Source organism: Passer domesticus, chromosome Z, assembly GCF_036417665.1.
Source record: "Passer domesticus isolate bPasDom1 chromosome Z, bPasDom1.hap1, whole genome shotgun sequence".
In the NCBI taxonomy this organism is placed as follows: domain Eukaryota; kingdom Metazoa; phylum Chordata; class Aves; order Passeriformes; family Passeridae; genus Passer; species Passer domesticus.
In genome coordinates this window covers 15,567,372-15,582,473 of record NC_087512.1, presented here as the reverse complement: position 1 = coordinate 15,582,473, position 15,102 = coordinate 15,567,372, and the positions used below count along the sequence as shown (strand labels likewise).

Sequence of the window (15,102 nt, the reverse complement as noted above, 5' to 3'; positions counted from 1 at the left end):
GTGGCAGACACTCTAGGTATTTGAACATATCTGTGCTGCTTTGAGGTTTCTGTTTATTTGTTTCCTAGTACCCATTATTTTTTCCTTTTCATTCTTTTTATGAAAATGTCATAAATACCAGTCATTTATAGAGCTTTGTTTTATTCTTGACACCTACACAAATTCTAAAAATCTGTTGGCTCTGAAAATCTGTATGTAAATTTAACACCTTTGGTTATTTTTTTCCCCTCAGGTATTTTGATGAGATTGATGATGAGATGGATCCAGAAATTGAAGAAGCATATGAAAAATTCTGTCTAGAATCAGAACATAACAGAAAACAGTGAGATGTTATGTATTAATGTTAGTTTATTTAACCACTTTAGATATGGTTAGAGTGAAGGGGGACACAAAACATTTGTACCAAAATGAGAAACTTGAGTTTCTCCAAGTACTAAAGTTACACAATTTCCATTTTGTTTAACAGAATCTGCCAAAAAATGTAAACTTATGCCCTGTAACTTAAAATGTTGTGTATATATCATAGTTTATTTTGTGAAAAATGTTTTTTGAACAATGTTTTGGCTGCAATAAAAATTATTTAAAAGTTATAATTGAAATTAAAATTTAATGGGGAACTGTCCCATAAAACTTCCCTTGAGGAAGAAAGGGAAAGAATAATGATCTGAATTTGCTTGCTTGTTTGCTTTAGTATATATTGGGATTTACTCATCCTATTTACCATATACAATATGTCTTGCATTTACTTCCTCCACTTCCCCCTCCAAGAAGAGTATGATCCAAATAAGAAAAATTTTTTTTCTGTATATCACAATCATGAAAAGTGGCTTGTGAAAGTTTTGTGTATGAGTTTTTGTTTTGTTCATTTCCTTTTTCTTCTTCTTTCAAAACACACATGGGTGAGGTCTGAACTTTTCTTTTTTCCTGGAATAAATATGTTACATGTTGATATGTGAAAAAGCAAGCAGTATTTTGGAAGTGAGGTGCTTTCAAGATCTTTGGTTCAGATAAGCTTATTTTCAAATTTACAAGAAAAGCTGTTCTGTAATTTGTTGTGTTCTTCAAGGCAATATTAATACAGTTATGCTCTAAGCCATGCTTCTCAAGAGTATGTGCAGTGCTTTTTTTCTTTCGCTTTTTTTTTTCTAGTAATGTATCTAACATGTCTAACCTTTCCCAACCCTTGTAACTTTCTTTTATTCTTCTAATTTTATGTAGTTTGATTTAATTATGTAGTTTGAGTAAATTCATATATTTCATAAATGTTAACATTCTGAAGCCAACTGCTCTTTTTTTGACTCCATATAATCATGTTAGTTTTCCCAGGATACTCCATTGTTGTTGCCAATCTCAGTTGAACTGTTTCCTGTTACCTGTTGCTGGTTAGACTTGAGTAGAAATCATTACCAAAAACAAACACAAGTATTTCCCAGCAGTTAGCTACTCTAAAGAACACACATTGTAAATATGCATGTAAATAATTCTGATAATATTTCACTGTTGTTTGGTTAAATAAGTTGTGCATCTGCTAGTAGAGTAAGCAGTGGCTGTTTTCTGGATGTTTATTTAACATACTTATTTAGGTTGAAGTTTTGGAAAATAAAATTTAACTAGCTTTATTTCCTTTGGTATAATATCACTACCTTGTCTTCTTGCTTTAAAACAAAAACGATATTTTATCTTCTATCTCTCCTTCACTGAGCACTCCTTTCTCTTCTACAAAGTACACAATTGCAGAGACAATTATCTTTTGATTCTTGGTGGAAAAATAAAATGTATCAAAATGCAGTATGCTCATAAAGACTGTATTAGCATTCCAAAGTCTTTAGACTAAAATTCAGAAACTAGAAATGTAAAAACTAGATGACTTTCAAATACATATTCTCTAAGTTGAGCACAATTTTCATATAAAATTTTTAATCTAAATACAGGTCAGGTCAGACTTTCAGCTGGCTTTACAAGCAGATGTCTTGTGGAAATCATTTTTATTCAGAACTTAAAGTTCCAAGGAACAAGCATTCCTATATGCTTTACAGTAAGGTAACAGTGACTCAAAGGGACATGCATTTTACATGTTTTAGTTTTGCATGATTTTTGGTGAGTCGTCTTTTTCTGTCAGGTAGCTGTCAGCTCCAGATGTACTGTCAGCTTGTGGAAACAGTAATTTTATGAGTAGATAATAATCATGCCAAATCATTGGGTAAAAAAATCAGGAACTAGGAACTGTATATATAGAGAACAACTCAAGTCAAGTTTGCATTACAAGGTTTTTCCTTCACTGAAAATACTAAAAATCATAAAATGAGACTTTCATTCAAACTAGTGTAGAAGTTTCCAGTCTGTACATATAAACTTTGTAAATGCTTTCAGTCTTTACTGCAGCGGGGGAAAAAATTGGTTTTAACTCTGTCCTGCAGCATTAAAAAAGCAGTTAAACACTCAAGTATTTCCCACTTAAATCTCACAGAACTTCAATACAAGCTAGTGAATGTGAGAGCAAAAGAAAGCAGAAGGTTTCTCACTGTCGGGATCCCCTTCTCTGCTGCTTGCCCACTCTTAATCACCTATTGTTCTGTGTATGATAGAAATGAGTCATGAGAGGTTTAAAGGCTATTTCATCTGAATTTTAGCATTTACAAATTTCAAATGCACTGTGTGTGTATCATCTACAGGTTTCTGAACAATGCCTTGCAAATGTACAACTTTTTAAAAAGATGTGTTTTCTAAATGGCATAATGGTAAATCAGTGAAGGCACGGAAGAATGGAAAGCAAAATTTGGGGGAGATGTCAAGCAAAGTCCTTCAGCACTGGTTCTGAAAAGAAACAGGCTTCACATTCAGATTTGAGCATGAGACCTAGGCTTTGCAGATCAGTAAAAGCATGCACACTGTTTCTCACTCTTGACAAATTATTATGATTTCGCAAAAATGTTTGGTATTTGAAAATCACACTTAGTTTAAAGGAATTTCAAAATGGGCTGGAAGAATTGCTGCTTTGCATGTGCTTTGCTGTTGTGTGATTTTCATACCCAGAAATGCAGCTTGTTCTCAGTATTTCCTTTTAAAATATGCAAAGAAGTTCTTGATACTGGCCTTTGGCTTTTTTTTTCTTTTTTTTGTTTTTAACAGATGACCTCACTGGGTTTTAACTGTTGGGTTTTAGAATAATTGTACCACAGAGAGAAGCAAGACTGGCCCAACCACATCAGGTATCACAGGTATCATAAACTGCACATAGCTAGGTTGGTTTTTTTCAATAGAAAAATCCATTGTGAATATTAGTGACACCCGCTCTGGTTTATACTAATAATCTTTATTTTTCACTGGGACATTATTTCCTTAGTGCATTCTGCCTTTCCTTCCTACTACTCACAACTCATTGAATTACTGACAGCTGAAGTTTGCAATTTCTCTCTGACTGAATTATAGGTCTAATCATCCAGTTGATGCCTGTGGATCATTAGTTGATACCAAACAGAAAATGACATCCCAGCCAAAACTCAGGGAAGATACTACACTGTACCCTGAACACCTCTAGTCTTCAACCTGTGTGACCTACTTCCACAGCTCCTATGCTGAGGGCTCCAATCAGAGCAGTGAGATTGTGAGCAAAATGCAATGTATCATCCATAAATAATATTCATAACTCATTCATAATCCCAATATATACTTTGAAACTTGCTTCAGACAACTACTGAACAGAATAATACTCATTAAAAAGGGGTATTCTGAATAGAATCAGGTTATTTTGATGCATGGCTGAATCAGCAGCCACTTGACTGGGTGTTGATCTACTCTGCTGAGACAACAGCTGTTGAGAATGGAAAGTTGTAGTGAATGCAGTCAGTCGATGATTGCACTGATCTGAGAAATGTGTACTTCCCTGAGCAAGCAAGGGAGCTAACAGAAACCATATGGACTAGCGGGGATAATCAACTGCATTTGCTAAGGGCTGGGAGTGGGGGTTGATAATAATTGTCACTCAGCTGTGAACTGTCGATCTGCTTAAAACAGCTTTGATTAAACGCTAATTATTGGTGAGGGTGAAGGGTGTATATAATAGTCCAGAAAAAGGCAACTAGGCATCATGTTAAAATTGTCCTTTGGCATCTTGGTCTTTCTGTTCAGATAGGGCTTCTACTGCCCTGTTCTAGGTACAGAGCTGTGTGTTGGCTCACCCCCACCCCCCCACCCCGTTTTCAGCAAATAAAAATTTATTTTAAAATTTATTAAGAAAAGAAAAGAAAGTACAAGGACACCGTGTGCGGTTCCACCAAGGCTGATGGTGCTTACTTTACAGATGTGTGTATGGGATGTGCTCATCTTGCCTGAGGGAGCAGGAAGGCACAGCTACCTCACCGACGTGCCGCGCTGGCAAGCAGCTCAGCAGGACATCGAGGGGAGGTCGGGCGGCGCTCGGCCCGGCTGCGGGCGGGGCTCGGCGGCACCGCGGGCGGAGCTCGACGAGAGCTCGGCCCGAGTTCGGGCGGTCGCCCCGCCCCGCCCTGCCCCGCGGTTCCCGCCGTGCGGCGGCGCGGTCGCTCCAGCCGCCTTGGATTGAACGCTGCCCGCGGTTCTGGCTCGGCCTCCTGTGTGATGGAGGCCGAAAGGCTGATGGTGCTGTTCGGAGACGACTCGGTGGAGGTGCACTACGCGGGGGGGTCCCGCTTGCTGCTGTCACCCTGCGGGTCCGAGTATCTGTACGAAGCGGCGCTCCCCGCGGCCGCCCACCCGCTCCAGCCGGCGGAGACCACCCGCCAGCGGGTCGCCTTTGTCGTCAGTGCCTACCGGGTATGCGGTGGCAGTGCCTTTGGGGACGGGAGCGCTGTCCCTCGTCTCTGCGCCATCCCTGAGAGCATCCCTTGGGCAGTGCCAGAGTTGCCTCCCTGCTCGGGAACGGGACGGCAGTTCTTGTTTCTCTCTGTAAAAAAACAGCGGGTTTCACAGCCTCACCTCCACAAAAAGTAGATTTTATCACTGCATGTAAAAAGTCGTAATAGGGTTTGTTTTTCTCTGTACTTCAACAGGAACAACTTCTGCGAGCGCTAGATTTCCGGAACGCGTTTTCTTCTCGCCCGTACTTGCCTTCACGTATTATACCTCCAGAAAGAAAAAAGGTGGGCTTACACATTAGGCGAGTAATTCTTTCGTAAAAAAGCTTCTCTAGCGGATTTAATGTAACTTAACATACCTGTGTGTGAGGCTGTGAAGATCTATCGAGTGCAGTTTGGCTAATGGAGCTGTCATCTTTCTTAAATTACTGCCGTTTTAAATTACGGTTTTAACTGTTACAGTTTTAACTGTTAATGCATTTTCTTTGTAGAAAGAAACACTAAAAGTTATTTTATTCCTAGCAAGAGTAAAACCTAGCGTTTGTGTGCTGTTATATTTTGGCAGTAGAAACTTTTCAGGGAGGTCACAGTGCAACAGGATGGTACTTGCCAAAGCTGTCAGATCTCCCCATTGGAGTACCGCTGTGAAAATGCTGCTGGGGTCTGTGGGAGGAATGGAGCAAACTGTCTCTCTGTGGGAATGGCTGCTCCAGGTCAGAACATCCGTGCAGAGACCAGTTTAGTATTTCTGGAAGTTTTGTTCCAGATCAGCACCTCTCTGGGTGTTCCCACTGAATATGACTGTCTGCACAGCATGGTGGGAATCTTAAGACAACTGATTAATCAGGCGAGTTTTAAAGCTTTAGACTGACCCTTCAGTAGTAACACCCTTTATGCTGATGTTTAGCTGCCTAAAGCACTGTCACTCCATGTTACTATATACTTAATTAAAAGTCACCAGTCCTCACCAGTCATGCATTCAGTGCAAAGTACAGCAGCAAAGAGCTGATGCTCTGCTCTTAGCACGGAGGGGTAAGTTCCACCTTCTCTGAGCCTTGAATGATCTAGCTCCTTTGGAGATTGGCTGGGTTTCTAGACTGTTTTTAACTTACAACATCCCTTGTGACTTGCTTCAGGATGCTGAAGGATAACTTTCCTAGGCCACACCAAAGCACCTTACCATGTTGGTTGGCTTTTCCCCCACACCCCTTTTCTGTTGCTTTGGTTTCTTCCCCCTCACTTTGAGAAAAACTTCTGCTTTTCTTAAAGCCAAAATACTCTTTTTAGAAATCCTGAGGTTGTCCTTGTCCAACAGTTTACTGTCACTTTATTGTTCTGTGGCCTGTTATCAAACAGTGCCCATGTTTTCAAGGCCCTTGCTGTTTCCCACACTCCAGTGGTCCACCGTAATAAAGTAAGAGTTAGTAAGCTTCAGCTTTCATAACAAATTGTTAATGAGCCTGACAGGCCAGCCTGGCGTCTAGCAGGGTTAACCTAAGGCCTGAGGCCTGTTACTACCATGACAATACCTTCACGGGCACAAAAACACTTAGACTGTGTTATTTGCCTTATGCTTGAGTTCAGAACAGCCCTGTGATGTGCTTAGGCTCTCACTTGGCCACTCCAACCACCCACTTGTCTAGACAGCTCCATGAGGGGGATCCCCAGTGGCCTGGCCTGTTCAGAACTGCAGCTAGTACTCAAAATGCAGCTTAGCTGTGAGTATGGTATTGCTATATGTTCAGTTTGTTCTTGTTCCATTCCTAGAACTTTCAAACATTTCATACTGATTAAATTGCTGGTGAGCATTGAGCATGTTTTCATGCCACTGAGAATTACAACACCAGGATTCTGGTTGGTGGCAGTCAGCTCATCCTCCTATACAGAAATACATGTAATTGTATATAGTTAGGATTGCCTTTTCCCATTGAAATCACATTACGTTTATTTCAACTGAAGTTTTACCTGCAGCCTTGTTGTCTGGTATTGATTATTTTTTAGTGTCCTTTTGCAATTCTTTATCAAATTCACTGATAAGTGCTATGAACATGATAATTTGGCCATTCTCTCCCTTGTTTCTGAAGAAGCCGTTGGAAGCATAAACATGTACAGTTGTGCTTGGTCAGTTGCCCATGTACCCTACTAATTTATGGCTTGATTAAATTAAAACATTATTGCTAGATAGAACTCTGTTACTACAGGAAGAAGCAGATATGAAGATTAGATGTTTTGCTTCCTCTGAGTTCATACACGCAGGTAAATGTAGAGCAACATTTCTTGCCGTACATCACCTTGCAGAAGGACTGAATTAATTTAAATGTAAATGTTTAGTTGCAGTTTCTGCGAGGCAGGTCTTTTTTATCTTGCTGCACATTCCAATCCTTTTTCTTGTATTAGATTCTTCTCAGTGATATCTTAGAAATTAAATGGCCTGACCCTGTGACAGCTGATCTGACAAGATGCTTAGACAATGGCAGTGTGAAGATCTCATCTGTAGATGGCTATGCTCACCTTTACTTGTCAGAATTGCCGCAAGAATTTACAGTGGAGTTCTTATGCAAAGTCAGCCAGTCATCTGCAGCATCCTCATGCTCCTCTGAAAAGAACAGCAACTATCAAAGTGGAGATCAGTGTGGAACACCAAGTAAAAATTCTGCTGCAGAAGTCTCATCAAAACAAAGAAGAATAGAGAATAGGAGTAAATGTGGTTGTGCTGAAGGTAGATATAAGGAACCAGCCAAACCAAAGGACCAGAGAAATGGAGATGGAGTCCCTTTGTTCCACACAAATTGTTCTTCTGAATATGCTTGGGTTACACAGCGTTGGACTGTTTCCTTGTGCCCAGAAGAATGGAAATACCCTTTGTCCTTGGCACTAAAATGCTGTAACTTACATACTGTGGAAAATGTAATAAAGACATATGAGACAAACAGCTGTACAGCTGTTGAAGGTGACGTTTTAGCAGCCCCTGAAACACATGAAACAGTTTCTTGTTTACCTACAGCTTTGCCATTCAGCTGCAGAGCCCCACATCTACACAGGTAATTTAAACTCTTTACTTTGTAGTTGTTATCATATGCTTTACAATTCTGCAGTTTGGAACTTCAACTCCTAGCAAAATAATTGAATCCTGGCTATAAAAAATGTTTAAAATTACTATCAGTTGTGGGTTTTTTAGGAATTTCTTGAAACATGACATTTTAAAACCAACATTCTGTAACCTACTGTAATGAAGCTGTAGTGATTAGTTCAGATTAAAAAAATATTTTCTGACTTGCTTTATGAATATGTAAACAAAAAAAAGAATATTGAAAAAAAGAACAGGCTTTGTATTAGGGTGGGTTGGTTTTTCTTCTTCATCTTTGAAAAGACAGTATTTCTGAGGTGGGCCAGTGGCATATGTTATCTGTCAGCATCACTAAAAACAATTTAAAAAAACATTTGCGGGATTGGGAAGTTTAGTTTGGTAACTAAAGTGGATCACTAAGGAATTGGAGGACTCTGAAAATATGTGTCCATTTAGCATTTGAACAAGTATGCATGCATCAGTTCTAGTTACAGAAGTGATTACAAGTGAAAACACACGTAAAAGAACAACCAATATATGGACTTAGTGAGGCTGTCATTGTATTTTATGCACACAGGTGGACATTCTGTGACTTCTTTCAGAATGAAGATACGGAGTATTCATTCCATCAGCTAATTCAAGTAGTATGGTGCCAGGGTGTGTTCTACAGGTAAGTAGGAGATCATCTGTGTTATCTGGAAGACTTTATTTGCATGCAAATTAAGCTCTAAGATGAAATGTCTTATATTGTCCCTTTACTCGCTCTTTGAGAAATGGAGCACAGTCTTCATGTCAGAGTCTGTTTCTGCTGTTTGTTCACTGGACTTCATATTTTCTAGCACAGTTTATTATCAGGCCTGAATCTGAAGTCATGTTTAAGTGATCTGATAATCTGATTTCTTAAAGGTTTACTGGACAGCTGGAGTTCCCACAGATGTCACTTAAAATAATGGTACTTGGTTTCTTTGCAAATTATTTCTCTCCTCTTGCTGCTGAAGATTTCACAGTTTAGAAATGTTCATCTTGGTGACCTACATAATTCACATGTACAGTTGTGGATTTTCCTGGCAAGTCACCTTGTCCATAAGGTTAAAAAAAAAAAAAACAGGAAAAAACCAACCAACAATAAGACTTTCAAACTGAAATTGCTACAACTGGTATTAACACTTGAAAGACCTAAAAGTCTTTGATAAAAGCATCACTGGTGTTTAACCCTTTAATCTTTCTGCTGAGTGTTCTTCATTTTTCCTCAGTGTAATTCCTAAGTTTTCATCTCATCTAAACAAAATGTTTAGCAGCACTTCAGAGCTTTTTTTTCTCAATTAAGACCTTCAGATTGTTCAGGAATTGTTCAGTGTGGCAGTTTTCTGTGTACACTAGGTGTGGCTGGTCTACTAAGGAAGTTAGATTTTTGTTTACAGGATCACTATGTTTTGTGGTCAGTGGAATGAGCAGCTCTTGAAGGTGTTTACCTTGACACAAAAAAAGCTTTCTTTGTTTATTTAAATCCCACTCCATGCACATGTGCAAACAAAGAGCCTAGTAATGTTAATATTCTGTGTTAAAAGACATTATTGCTACATTCTACTGTTTGTGGAACAGTAGAAGTTTTTCACATCTGAGTTACTGAAAATGTGTCTATAAATGTTTATTGTTTTCTTCAGGTTTAATAACCTGTTCATAACCTTGTCTAGTGACACAGCATTTTAAGTACTTGCTAAAAATCTTGTTATTTTTCTTAGATTTATCCATGGTAGGACAAACATTGCAGAAATTTATCCTGGTGATGACTCGTTTTTCAAGTCAGAGGGAGAATTTTTGGGAAAATACTTTGTACGTTATGCAATCCAAAAAGGAACAAAAAAGGTACGAAACTATTTAAAAATTAGAACTGTTTAAAAGGATGTTCCAAATTCCTTCGAATTAACAGCTTCCTTAAGACATTTGTCTATGCAGTGTGTAGTGAAGTCCCTACACTGGTAATTACTATAATGCCTTAATCAAGCCATCAGTCATACAAAAAGATGAGATTATTCCTTCTGTTTCAGAAGGTATTTTTGTAAATTTTACACAATAAGAAGATTCTTCCTCATTGTAACATATATTTTATCAAACTCAAGAGTAAGATTCTACAACAACTTCTCACAAATTTAGAAGTTTATTCTTGAAGCTCTATTGATTAGAGTTTAATCTCTTTGTATTTGGAAGTGTTTTCTATTGTATGAAGACAGAACCTAAAAGGTGCAGGTTTTGTTCTTGCTTTGCTGCAGACCAGCTGTTCGGTGCTGGAAAAGGATTCTGCCTCTGTGCCTATCTGTTAAGTTCCCCCAAAGAGATCCTCTCAAGTGCTAATGCAATACCTTTTATTTTTAAAGCAGAATTAAGGATCAAATTTGTACTCTTGGAACCCAGCCTTTAAGTTGTAGTCAGACATTGCCACTCAGTAATGACCTGTAGTCTGCTGTCTGACAAGAGGAGTTCCTGGTTCTTACTGAGTAAAGAAACTGAATATTTGACTATTTCTTCACACAGACATAGGCTTAAGAATATAATTTTCAATCAGATATTTGTCTGTGTTCCGTGGCATATTTAAATGTGATTATAGTTGGCTTGTGGGAGGTTAGAAATTTCATAACTTGCTCTTAATTTTGTTTTCATGCTACGGTACCTGTAACTAACTCATCTTCTTTCTGTTCTTTACTCAGGTGGAAGAAAAGATGTATTCAGCGAACAGCTTACCTCCAGATGTGCCAGGACATCCATACTCAATATCCTCCATTATTACTCAGGCAACCAAGTAACTTAACTTTTGTTACATTAATTCTGCTGACTTAGAAAGGACAGGAGTTAAAATTATACAAAAAGCTTATTATTACTTTAAGTATAAAAATTAAAGGAAGTTATCTTGGCACTGAGGGCATATCTAAACTTACAAAATAAAATTTGCAAGTCCTTAGAAGACATAGTAGGAATTAAATGCTTCATATTTTGTTTGGGTTTTTTTCTCTCCTCAGAATTCTTCAGTATTGCTGCAAAACAAAACTGTCATTAAGTCATAATTATTATCTCTGCTGCTGGAAAATGGTATGTAGCTGAAAATTTATAAATCTTGCAGTGTTATGATTATACAAATCATAGGGAATAGGATTTAATCTAGAGGGAAGAATGGTGAGTGTATCCTCATAGATCAGAAGGCAGATATTTGGGACCCAAAAGCATGCAATTAAAAGTTATATTTAAGAAACAATTGCATGACTAAGGGAGCTGGTTGTGATCTGGAAAAACAAGTTAATTAAAAATCTGAAACATATACAGACAGTTGGAATGATGTAAATAGCCTTTCTTCAAGTTTTTAATGTATTTGTTTGGTTCTAGGTATCTGAGACTGATGGACGAGAAATGTTGCCAGTTTTGCTGCATGAAAGGGTTATTCCCAGCACAGGAAGACTGGTTGTGTACTCAGATCATAAAGTCCATGCTGTTTTTTGGGATAGGATGACCCTGACTATGGTTTGGGATTTCAGCTCTTCCTGTAGTGAGATCCAGGTAACATGTGACTTAGAGGAAGCTAAGTCCTAAAGCTTTCCATGAAAAAGTGTTATTAGGAAATTAATGAGAATAGCAAACAAAAGTTCTGATGCCAATAAAATACAAAAACAAAAAAGAATTGAGAATTCTGCAGGTTTGAAGACATTTTTACACTTCTAGAAATAATTTATTCTTGAATAGCACAAAGCAAGATTTGGGACTTTGCCAGGTGTTTTTCCCCGGCATTTGTCATAGTAGACTATAGCAGATTCTATCCCTAGCAAACCACAGACTTGCAGGTTTTTAAAGTGGATTGTTTAAAGATGTTTCATTCTTAAAGTGGTGTATTATACCTGCTTTTTTTTTTCCTTTGGACTACAGCAGAAAATTAATATTTGGGTGGGTTTTTTTTTTTTTTCCTTCTCTAAGATAAATGAAGATGTAGGCTGGTGTAAGTTAACTACTCCTGATGGGCTGCAGCAGCTAATACAAATAAGTCATCCTGGAGTCTATGAAAGGTAAATTAAATTAGTTCTTCAATTTAAACAATTTAAATATAAAAACTATTCTTTATAAATCCTCTTAGATGAAGAAACAGTATTTATTAACAGTAAGCTGGTAGGGATGGACCAAACATGTAATGATAAGAGCTCCATATTATTTCTGGCAAAGATTCAAGACCTGTGTGACTCAGGGCCTCTGCATGCTGTGATTCCATTATAACTGTTATGGCAATGTCTTTTTAGAAAAATAACTAGAGCTGCAACTTGGCATTTAGTTCAGTAGATTAAAAAAATAAACCCAAAAGCATTTGTCCTATATAGAGCTGATATATAGAACTGAACAGCACTTTATCCAATTTTTGCTTTATTACAGATATTGACCTCTGCCTGCAGAATATTTTCTAATCTGCTTGCTGTAATTACAGCCTTATTATGAGAATAATCAGAAGTTTTCTGTGCTGCATTTTAGCAAGCAGATATTCACAAAAAAAATTTTCACTTGTACACTGTTCATTGCAAAACATACAGCTTTGTTATAATTTACTATAACTGTATAGATCTAAATATAGAGAGGATTCTGGACAAAAAATGGCAAGGCAAGTAGGAGAAAAAGCTAGATTTTGAATCATAGCTTTTTCTTTCAGATCCAGGTGTAGTCCTTAGTGTCTTCAGTTTTTCTCTTGAAAATGGAGTTTATTTCTCATACAAATAACTGCTTTTTTCAATTTTCTTATTAACACAGGTACATCAGAACAGCAATAGAATGGTGCAGAAGTTTGAATGAAAGGAAGGAGATTGCTGAATATACTGCACACTCTGTAACTGAAGAAAATTGGTATTTATCTTTATCCCAAATAATTGACTATAAATAATGTTGAAAACAAAGCTCAAAAATATTATAATCTGAATTTTATATCTTCCATTTCCTAATGGTCAAAAATGAAAATTTATTTTAAAAGTCCATTTATTTTGTATATGGGTTCATATTTTTTATTCAGTGTTTAAAATGTTTGGTGAGTTTCAGGTGAAGGTTGTTTCATTGAGCTTTATCTGTCTTAAAAATCAGAATTGTGGTGATTTTGTCCAAGGAAAGTTAATGTTACAAAGATAGTGTCTTGAAGTGAGAAGATATCAGAAAGATGGTTTTTAACAGAACATCAAGCATCTAAAACAGTACTTTGAACTGCCTAATGACAGTTGTATTTCTTGCTGATGTATTTGTCCTTTTTAGTATGTGCTACTGACAGTAATCTATTGACATAATCTCTAAACATATTGGGATATTTAAAATGTGCTATTTATTAATATTAATTGAAATATTAATTATATTATTATTATTAAATATTGTTATTGTATTAATTGAAATCAATTGCAGTTGCACTTGCTACTTACTGACCAAAAATCTACTGACATCATCTGCAAACATTAGGATATTAAAAATGTGCTAATTAAAATCAATTGCAGTTGCACTTGCAACTTAAATTATAGCAGATTCAGCATCAGCTATATTACATTTATAGCATGCTATAGCTGATGGAATGAAAATTCTATCTATATTTGTACATACTTACAGCAAAGAGACTATTCTTAGAACAGAGAGCAAATTTTGGAAACACGAATCATTGACAAATGACAGCCATTGAATAGTGGTCTCAAAGACACTGATTTCAGTAATCTAATTCTTAGTATTGGAATCTATTAAAAAATAAAATCTGAAGTAGAAAATATCCTTGAGAAATAACCTTTATTTTTTTTGACAGGTCTGCTGATGCTGAGCTTGAAAAAATACAGAGATTTAATTGTATCCTTTTAAAAGCTGCAAAGATGTTTTTTTCTTTTATATTCTGCTGTTTATCTGCATGTTTAAATCTGCACTTTAGATCATCAAAGACTCTCTGTCCTTATCTTCTTTTGCTGTCTCACTTCTTAAAACAACCTCATTTTCTTACTTATCTTTTTTGTTTTACCACTTATTTTGTGGTAAAGATTAAAAAAAAGTTGAAGTACAAAACTAAAATGAAAAGTCACCAGAAAACAAAGCCCTTTAATGTGTATTGCATCAGTTTTGTTGAGAATCATCTGCTGATCTGTTCTTGAAAGAGGAGCAACACAGTTGCCTTTGGGCTTGTTGCAGTACAGTATCTTTCTGTTTATCAGCTACCTTAGTATTGTTCTGTTGTGTTCAGCCAGCTGGAAATGTGCACTGTGCTGAATCTGCTTAAAGCCACTCTAAAACTGTCTTTAAGCCAGTGTTCAATTCTATTAGTGTGAAAAGTGCATGAAGTTAAACTGAAGTGTAACACCCTTTTTCCAAGTAACTTTTGGATAAATTAAAATCTGAAAGACCTTTTTCTGTAAATGTTGTAGATGTTTTAAGTAATACAGTCTTTTTCTTTTTTTACCTGTATGTAAAATTACCATGCTACCAAATGTGAAACTTTGCAAGGCAGAATGATGAATACAAATGCAGAGATCTTTTTTCTCTTTAGGAGGAAGAGTCAGAAATTTTTTTCTTAACAAAGTAACACTAGTTTTATTAGACAATAGCAACATTCTGAAAAGGTCATCTGCCACAAAATCCAATCCATCTGGTATCACTGTCAAAAAAGAATACGGGGGTGAGACAGAAGAACTCAGTGAAGGTTGCGTCTTGGAGGCTTTGGAAAAAACTTCTAAAGTCATTCAGGATATTGAATCTCTGCTTGCTGCTTCTGGGAGGTGAAGAAGCCCTGTGTTCCATGTCCTCACAGGAGCTGTCCCAGCTGTGTCTCAGGAGGCTCTGCAGGGAGAGAGGAATGAAGGCTGAAGCCAGGGGGACAGGTTGCCACTATATTCCCACTGAAGTCTGTCAGGTGCCAGTGTAATATCAGTAATAACGCCACTGCTATATTTGGTATAGGCAAAGAGAACAGTTGAGATAATGGAGCACTGCTGTATAAATAGATCAGGCCTGACCTGACAGTGCTGCTTTTAATGCTTGAATATATGTTCAAATCAACTTGTTTGATAAATCGCTGCTGAAATGACCAGGGTAGACACAGGAAGTTTTCTCTGTAAAGACATGCTTTTATTCAGATGCCTACACCAAGAAGTCTTAATATCGAATAAAATGTTTCCCAAATGCTTTCTACAGTGCTCTCTTTGAGTATTACTTTGAGAACAGTAAGTATTA

At 37.1% G+C, this 15,102-nt stretch overlaps 2 protein-coding genes and 1 long non-coding RNA gene across 5 annotated transcripts in view; 2 read left to right on the top strand and 1 right to left on the bottom strand.

Annotated features, from left to right (window-relative positions):
- Positions 1-1,619, top strand: part of PAIP1 (poly(A) binding protein interacting protein 1) — a 26,538-nt gene extending 24,919 nt beyond the window's left edge. For both annotated transcript variants that reach the window (XM_064404287.1, XM_064404286.1), the window contains one exon: positions 233-1,619. In XM_064404287.1, coding sequence (XP_064260357.1) covers positions 233-326 — 94 coding nt within the window. In that variant the 3' untranslated portion in view covers positions 327-1,619. The remainder of the gene's footprint in view (positions 1-232) is intronic.
- The window catches only part of LOC135290382 (uncharacterized), a 9,395-nt gene extending 2,377 nt beyond the window's left edge, over positions 1-7,018 (bottom strand). Inside the window, exons 1-2 of the long non-coding RNA XR_010353151.1 lie at positions 5,192-7,018; positions 4,954-5,100 (exon numbers count right to left, since the gene is read on the bottom strand). This is a non-coding gene — a long non-coding RNA (uncharacterized LOC135290382). The remainder of the gene's footprint in view (positions 1-4,953; positions 5,101-5,191) is intronic.
- CZH5orf34 (chromosome Z C5orf34 homolog) lies at positions 4,562-15,060 on the top strand. Of its 2 annotated transcripts, none has more exons than XM_064404285.1 (12): positions 4,562-4,644; positions 5,028-5,117; positions 7,230-7,873; positions 8,477-8,569; positions 9,642-9,765; positions 10,605-10,696; positions 10,914-10,983; positions 11,275-11,445; positions 11,857-11,945; positions 12,673-12,765; positions 13,691-13,731; positions 14,462-15,060. In XM_064404285.1, the coding sequence occupies exons 1-12, from the start codon at positions 4,597-4,599 to the stop codon at positions 14,650-14,652; spliced, it is 1,746 nt and encodes a 581-aa protein (XP_064260355.1). In that variant the 5' UTR covers positions 4,562-4,596; the 3' UTR covers positions 14,653-15,060. The 2 variants fall into 2 exon arrangements, with proteins under 2 accessions (XP_064260355.1, XP_064260354.1); XM_064404284.1 differs by having other exon boundaries at positions 4,582-4,791.
- Positions 15,061-15,102: the final 42 nt, after the last annotated feature.

Bases quoted from the DNA above. Each gene is read 5' to 3' on its own strand.
- CZH5orf34 (XM_064404284.1), top strand. From the start codon at position 4,597: ATGGAGGCCGAAAGGCTGATGGTGCTGTTCGGAGACGACTCGGTGGAG. The intron at 4,792-5,027 runs GTATGCGGTGGC...GTACTTCAACAG, and splicing joins TTGTCGTCAGTGCCTACCGG to GAACAACTTCTGCGAGCGCT. The intron at 10,697-10,913 runs GTAACTTAACTT...TTCTCTCCTCAG, and splicing joins ATTATTACTCAGGCAACCAA to AATTCTTCAGTATTGCTGCA.